This window comes from Panthera uncia, chromosome A2 (genome assembly GCF_023721935.1).
Source record: "Panthera uncia isolate 11264 chromosome A2, Puncia_PCG_1.0, whole genome shotgun sequence".
NCBI lineage: Eukaryota > Metazoa > Chordata > Mammalia > Carnivora > Felidae > Panthera > Panthera uncia.
Genome location: NC_064816.1, coordinates 128229139 through 128237343, shown reverse-complemented (window position 1 = coordinate 128237343; position 8205 = coordinate 128229139). Strand labels below are relative to the sequence as shown.

The 8205-nt window shown below is 43.4% G+C and overlaps 1 protein-coding gene across 1 annotated transcript in view; it reads right to left on the bottom strand.

Moving 5' to 3' along the window:
* Positions 1 to 7926, bottom strand: part of MDFIC (MyoD family inhibitor domain containing) — an 87115-nt gene extending 79189 nt beyond the window's left edge. The window contains exons 1-2 of the mRNA XM_049641718.1: positions 7578 to 7926; positions 7110 to 7295 (exon numbers count right to left, since the gene is read on the bottom strand). Of these exons, the coding sequence (XP_049497675.1) occupies positions 7110 to 7194 (85 nt within the window). The 5' untranslated portion in view covers positions 7195 to 7295; positions 7578 to 7926. The remainder of the gene's footprint in view (positions 1 to 7109; positions 7296 to 7577) is intronic.
* Between the last annotated feature and the right edge of the window lie 279 nt (positions 7927 to 8205).

Sequence of the window (8205 nt, the reverse complement as noted above, 5' to 3'; positions counted from 1 at the left end):
TCCAGTTTCCCCCCCCAACTAGCCCTATAAAGGTCACTCAAATACATGTTAACTGACCAAACAAGGCCAACAGGCATGGTTTTGCTGGCCAGAAACCTTAGCCTGACAATTACACTGCTGGGCTCTCTGGCTCCCCATACACCCTAGAACCCAAGACTCATTAGAACAAACACACTCTTCTCACACATGGGTAATCCTCCTCCTTTGTCCCCCACTGCTTCCACCCTGCCAACCTCCAACCCTATGCTAATTCCAAAAACTCATTGTATCAGCTCTATTCCCAAGCTCCCACATGCTCCTTGCTGAGAAAGGCAATCAACCATGCTGACCGTGTCCACTAAAAATTCATGGCATTCATTCTCAGTTAAGCCCTCAGTGCTACAGAGCAGCCCTTTTGTTTGCCCCAGATTGAATCCCTCTTGAATACTTCATTCTTTGAAATCTTTTCCACACATCTCAAATTTCTTGACTCATCCTAACCGCCCCCCACTCTTGCTCTCAGCAAATGTTACCATCTACTTTGCTAAGAAGATCTCGGCCTTCCAAGATCTCTCTTTCTCATCAAACTGTGTCTAGATTATCATTTATTATTTTCTCCCATGCCCATCTGTAAAGGGAACGTGGTCTACTTTCCTATGACTGGTCTCTGTCCAATTCTGTCCCGGAATTTTACTTTCAATTACACACACCCACCACACCACCACTGTACCCCATACACTTTCAACTTCCATCTCCCTCTCTCCCCTGGATTTCTTTCCATTAGCACGTGGTGAGCAAGCTCAAAATCCACCCAACTGAAATCCTCTCTACACCTGGTTTCTCCCTTAACAACTTTTTTCATCTTCCGTGACCACTAAACCTCTAAGGCTTCTGTGACCAATCCTTATGGACTCTCTTTCTGTATTCTTTTCCTTCTCCTTCCTCAAGTGTGGCCATGCCCCCAAAGCTTCTCCTCAGTCCTTTCCCTCACTCTTGTGTCCAGCCATCAACTATCTGGTGGTGAACTCTGACCCTGTGAGCTTGACCCTCACCACTCTCCTACTTACAAGTACTGGCTTATCATGGCAAGGGATAAGCTCCAGGAACCAAGATGATCCAAAGAAGACTCAACAGCTACTCCCATGTTTCCACTCAGGCTAAAAAGTCAAACCCCTGGATTACCTTGAATTTCTACCTTCACACTACCTCCCGTATAAAATACGTCGCTGAACCATATCAATTGGATACAACAAAACTTGGACACTATGCTTTAGGAGATTCACAGCTGAGTAAGTAAAACTTAAGGCCCTCAAGGGGCTCTCACAGCTAGGAAGAACTCTATCCTACTTTTGCTATTGTTCTTAAACCCATTTCCCTCGATCAAATTCCTAGTGGGGCTGCCCTATGTCCTTTTTCTCAAGTGCCTGTCATAGCTTCCCGGATAATCACTGCCTTCACTCTTGCCCCTCGTACCAACATCATCCTTTGCACTGCCACCAGATTTATTCTCCTAAAAAAACACCAATTTGGTCCTGTCCTTCCCCTTCTCAAGAACTTTCAATGGCTCACCACTGCCTACAAAAAGGATATACAAACGCCTTAGTGGAGAATTAGAGCCATCCTCAAAATTACTTCAGTTTATCTTTACAACTTTACCTCACTCTTTGTTCTTTGATACAGCCCATACAAAGGGCTTAGTGAAGCATTCAACATTTTGTAATAATCACCTCCAAGCTTTGCTCTCCATTATCCATCTTCACAGAGCTGAGTTCTATGATCGTGCTTCTTTGTCCAGCTCAAATCAAAAGTTTTCCTTGCGGTTCTTCCAAATGCCCCAGCTAGAGATACTTTCTGTCTCCCATGTTCTGCCATCACACATTTTTTACGTCTATCATAGCACCTATCAGTCTACCTTGTATTACAGTTATGGGTGAATGTAGGTGTTTTCCCATCATTCAGCAAGACCCGAATTTCATTCAGCGTATTCTTCTCTGTACTTGTCACACAGCAAGGTTCAAGATGAATATATATATATATATATATATATATATATATATATATATATCCGTGTGTGTGTGTGTAGGATTGAATATTTATGAAGCATTTGAGTAAGGCAGAAATAATGCAAAGAGGAAAAAAAAGGCTATGGTAGAAATGAAAATTAGTAATAAATATTTAATATAAGTTGATTCTAATTTTTTGAGATTAGGGAACTAAATATAATTTATCACTGTTTCTATGAGAAAGGGTAACTTAGGTTCCAAAACTCCAACTTACAAATGAACACAACCCATGTGCAAATTATGCACTCTTTTCCTTATTATTCCATAATGCTGGGATCTCCGAAGAGAAGTGTAGGGTGGCAGGACACGAATATCTACTGAGCTGATAGAAGAAAGTACTAAAATACCTATTTCACTTATTTTTATCTCATCCACTTACAATTTTCATCTCTGTATTTCCTTTTTAAAGTTCACAATACATTTGTGTTACAGTCCACAAAATGTTAGAAAGTTCTTTGAGGAAGAATACACTCAGGATTATTTTTATTAATTGGGGTATGTGATAAACATGCTGACGAGTAGTAATGTAGAAGATACACAGAGTGATAGGATTTAAAATTTGGAACTTGAAAGAGAGACTGTTTTTAAAGCTTTCTGAGGCCTTTCTAACTAAAAATGAGAGACTTACTAGAAACCTATCAATATATCTTTCTGCAGACAAAAGCCTATAGAACAATTATTTTCAACTAGAGATAAAGAGCACCTGGAGACTGTTAACAATACAGATTCTTGAGCCTTCCATATCCAGAGATTCTGATTCTAAAAGTCCAGAGTGGGACCAAAAATGCCAGTAGCCTTGAAATATTAGGGTAGTATCTCAATGCAACTTACATTCTCGGCCAGATAATTCTATGTTGTGAGGGGCTGTTTGGTCCTAAGCATTGTAAGATATTTAGCATTACCCCTGGCTTCTACCCACTAGATCCTAGAAGGACCCACTCCACTCCCTGTATGTCTACCAAACATGTCTCCAGATGTTGCCAAATGTCTCCAAACAATCTCCCCGGACTGGAACCAGAGAGAGAAGCTATCCAAAGAGGATCCACTTTGAGAAATTCCATCCTTAATCAGAAGGATAAAACAATATGATACGTGTCTAAAAATATGGGTGTCACAAGCATACATTGTATAAATTGAAATAAACAGGCTTCCCATAAAGGAAATCTGATTAGCCACTATAAACTCCTGACAACTTAGCTAAGCTTCTAAGTCAAAGCTCTTCTTATGTAATTTCAACTCGAAGATTTTCTCCCTAGCTTCTATTTTAAATTATTTTTAATTAACTTCACTGGCATTTTGCATCCTGCTATGAAAATCTGCCTAATAGTCTCAGAGGACTCTCCCAAGAGAGAAGAGTGCATTAAATCACACATTATCACATTAAAGTATATTCCAGCACTCACAGTCCAACAATCGAAGTCTTGGCAAATGCAGGGAGTGGCGGGGGGAGGGGGAAGATGCAGGGACTGGAACAGGCTCAAGTGATTCACAGTATCCAAAGCCTATTATCTTCGATTCATCCATCCATAGGAAAGATTTATATTCATTCTTTACTTCAACCACATTTATCACAATGACATATATTCCCCAGTTTGTGGTTCTACCCTGATTTCTATGGACTGCATGAGACCTTGGCCAAGTCACCTGAATACTCTGGACAACCTTTCTAAAAAGTGAGCCAGTTGGGGGCACCTGGGTGGCTCCGTCGGTTAAGCATCTGACTTTGGCTCAGGTCACGATCTCATTGTTCCTGAGTTCGAGCTCCACACCAGGCTCTGTGCTGACAGCTCAGAGCCTGGAGCCTTCTTCAGATTCTGTCTCCCTCTCCCTCGGCCCTTCCCCCACTTGCACTGTCTCTGTCTCTCAAAAAATGAAAAAATGTTAAAAAAATTTTTTTTAAAGTGATCCATTTGGACTAAGTTATTTTTATAAATCCTCATAGTCCCAGGTTGCAAATGTATGAATGAAGTACTTAATTAAAAAGCTCTTCCGAGTACATGGATTCTAGTAACTTTTGCGCAAAAAAGTAAGTACCTACATTTTCAGTGATAACACAATGAATTTTAAGATGTTTAATCCAAGAATGAAAAAAAAAAATGACAATCAGATGAATCACGTATACAAGATCCATTCTCTCTTAAAACAAAATTAAGTTTGGCCCAAATTATCCTTCATCTATCAAGACCTTTATACAGGGACTTTGCATGGGACAGCAAATCAAACCAATCTTTCAGAAGTTAGTCACAAATAGGGAAACAGTTATAAACACATGTTTACATTCTAATTTCTAGAACAGAGATAACAGATCAGCTGCCTAGAGGCCATATCCAGCCTGAAAGCGTAGTTGTTTTGTTGGCCGGGGCAAAATTGTATTTAATCAATTGCCAACTTTTAAAAAGGGAGAGATGATACATAAAAATCTGTATTTCCAGTGTCTCTTGAAATACTGGAAGATATTAGCCCAAATGGCAACAATGAGCTGGAGCTGAGCATCACCACCTCCTGGCCCATGGGCTGTCCCAGGGCCCACGATCCCTGCTGCTTACAAGCTCCTCACACCCATCCTGGTTCCCTCTTACAGCCTGGAGCATAGGAGCTTATGTCCTTGCTCTGCAACAATTTTCAAAATACACAGAAAATGTTTTTAATGCTTTCAAACCAATAGAGTTTTTCTTGCAGATCACAGGAAAAGAGCAGAAATTTTAAAGAGGTAGAACTATGCTCTTAATAAGGAAACCTTCCTAACCCTGAATGCCGTTACGTCGAATCAGCTACACTGTAGGTTTCTAACTAACCATCTGGAAGAACGGAGAAAGGGATTTTAGATTTGATGGGGAGTTCACTAGAGACCCCCCTATAATTTCTTTTAACTTTAACATTGCATGCCCTTAGTTAGGAGTGTGGATATCTCATCATGATATAGTAATATATGCATAGGTTTTATCTTGACATCTATCTATCTTTGCCTACAAGGTAAGACTTGACCTTATATTTCCTCTTCATGAAAAGATATTTTCTGCTAATTGCCATAAAACACTCCATTTTTCTCACAGATTTTAATATATAGAAATTTTAAATTAAGTTTCAATTAACTAAGCAGCCACATCTGACCAGAGAATTATTAAACTATTCTTCTGAAGAGATGATAAAGAATCCAAGGACAGAGGAAAGAACTCAAGAGCTGGAGAGTAGGGCACTCTGTGAGCCAAGCTTCTTTCTTCACTAACGCCTTTACCGAGAGGACCAAACTACCTATGGAAGGCTGCATCTGCAAACTTTTACCCTACCCACTCACTCCAAAATTTGTTTTCTTCCAATATACCTTATGAAATCTGCTTGTATGAGACATAATATTTTAGCAAGAATCTGAAGATTTTCTTCCTAAAAAATCAGTACAATCATTACCTTATATTACACGTACAATTAAATTGATGCTTACAGGATGTGAGTCAAAAGATAAACTAATAAAAAGGTGGTATATAACTATGTTGCTGAGGGTAAGCCGATTTTCAGGTACAACATAACCCCAAGAGTTTCCACACTGGTAATCCTGTACGCAGTCAACTGCACTTCAGACCATTCTAGATGCTCACTTCCTAAAATCAGAATCATGTGATATTTTACAGCATTGCACTGCATTATATTACACACCACTGCAAGTTCTAGCTGACTCTAACAATGCGTATTATTAAAGTAAGTTGGACACTGTAGATATCACCATGTCCAAATCAATTGCTTTTGTAGCATGTTTGATGTGGATTTTGACATAAGCATTGTTTAACAATAGTGATTAACAGCTCAAGTGTGAAACATCAATGAGTCGATAAGACTAGGAAGGGCATGCCTAACAACGGGAAAATGACTGTTGGCAATACAATGTGCAGAGCATGGGCTGCTTCTGGGAAAACATGTTTATCATTCTACTTCTCTGATTTGCTCTATTTTCTGTTTAGAAAAAAATGACTCACTGTTTAGAAGCAAAAAGCAATGATAAACATAATTCAATTTAACAGCCCTGAATGCCAGAACATTTTAATTTAGCCATGGATGTTTTCTGCTTTCACCTCTTTTGAGTTCAACATTAACTTCTTTCCATTTTTGCAGCTTGGGGAAAAAGAAAAAGAAAAAAAAAAAACAAAGAAACAAAAACAAACAAAAAAACCCACACCAGTCCCAAGAAGCTCACTACATTATTGTCAAAGAAATACAAAAGCTATCAGATATGCTTAAAATCAAGACTATAAAGTAGGTTTTGAAGACCTGGAAAATTATTTAGCCCAAATCAATATCAGAACTTTCTAAATCAGAGCCGCCGTTAGAGGAAACTGCATCAGAAGAGTAAGGCCCTTGCTCACTGAAAACCTCAAGGATGTTACCTTCAAGACAGCAAAGTTGTTGCCTGACTTGTTTATAAGCTTGTTAGGGAAGTCTCCCAGAAACAAGATCATATTCTTTATAGGCTGCCTGTGTTTACACTTTGGAAAAACACAAAGGAGCTAATTCATTCTTGCCAAGTGTTCCTTTTTAAAGCATGCTGATTTCAAAACAAAACAGTTATTGAAACGTATGCGGGAGCCATTCCAAAGGAACTGGTCACAGAACCCCAGATCATCAACTGAGCTGCAGAGTGGCTCACAAGAAACAAAGATGAGCCCAGAGTGCTTAGCTTGTTCAGAGAGCAGCAACAGACCTGGATCTGAGGAAGACACAAGAACTGAAGTGAAGCAGGTGAGAGTGCTTCAGATCCCACATATGGGAGTCTTAGGCCCCAAAATGCATATGCCTAAGAAAGAAGCAATCATGTCATCCAGTTTCCCTGCAGTCAAAGGAAGGGGGAGTGGAAGGACCATCGGATCCCGCCCTCTTATCCGGTTGTTGATCTAGGGCTGGAGTCCTGGAGAACTTTCTTGAGTAGCACTAACTGTGCAAAAGTTCACAACTACGGGGTGAGACTCCGTCCTCACTGCACACCAACCTCCACCCCCCTCCCTCAATCAGTAAATGTGTGGACAAATTTTAAAATGCAACAACGACAAAGCGACTCGCAACTTGCGAGCAGGCACTCACCCTGGGCTGGGGCCCCCAGCCGGCCGCCGCCCGCCTCGGCCCCGCGCTGGGGCCCGGGAGCCAGGGCTTCGCCCGCGCCGGACATGGGCCGCTCCACCGAGCCCGCGCCGCGCTGCCGCCTAGCTCGCCGCCCCCGGGGCGGACGCGAAGGGCTGTTAGGTGGTGGGTGCAGAGAACTGACTGCTTCTGGTGGGGGGGAAAAAGTGTTTTCAGAGACCAGCACGCCACCCCTGCAGGACATTCCCTGCCCCTCCACCTCCCTCCCCCAAACCCCACCCCAGAGAAGTTTTGATTTGAAACCCGGGAGGAAAACTGCTACCCCGCACGTTGACAGTGGTGGAGTTGGGGGGCGGGGGAGGGCAGTGGGAGGGAGGCACTGAAAGGGGGCGGGGAAGGGAGACTGGATTTGGAAGCGCGGGGAAGGGGACCAAACCCCTCCTCCTTCTGGCCGGGGAGACCACCACCTACCTCGGCATCCCCCCCCAACTCTCTCAAAGCCCCTTCCTCCTTCTCCTCTTCTGCCCGGCAAAGTTAGCGAGGATCCAGCAGCTTCGGCATCTCACCCCAGTGGCCTGGCAGCAGTGGCGGCCGCCCCTGCGCGTCCCTCCCCGCCTCCCTCAGGCTCAGCCCAGACACTGCAGTGGCTGCAACTGCGCCAGTGGCCGCTCTTCTGACTCCGTGCTCTCCGCCCTCTCTTTCCAGCCAGCTCAGTCCGGCCAGCTCCCCAGGAAGGGGGCCTGTTCCCCCTCTGGCTCTCTGTCACCCTGCCACCACTCCTCCACTCCTGAAACACTTCTCCGTCTGTTGCTCTTTTTCATCACATCCGGATCAGGAGGCCTCGAACTCTTGGCGGGCCGCCCAAGGCTGGGGGCGGTGCAATGTGGGCTCCCTCGCCCTGCACTGTCTGGGTCAGGAGGCCAAAGCCAGAACGGGCTGGCTCCCGGTAAGGGGTTTCTCTAGGGGCTGAGAGAAAGGAGGGAGTTGGCTGGTCCTTGGCTGCCTAGGCGTTTTCCTGCCCAGACTTACCCCATTCCCTCTTCTCCCAGCCTTTCTTCCCAATTCTGCCCCAGACCCACTGAAGATCTGGGAACTCCCT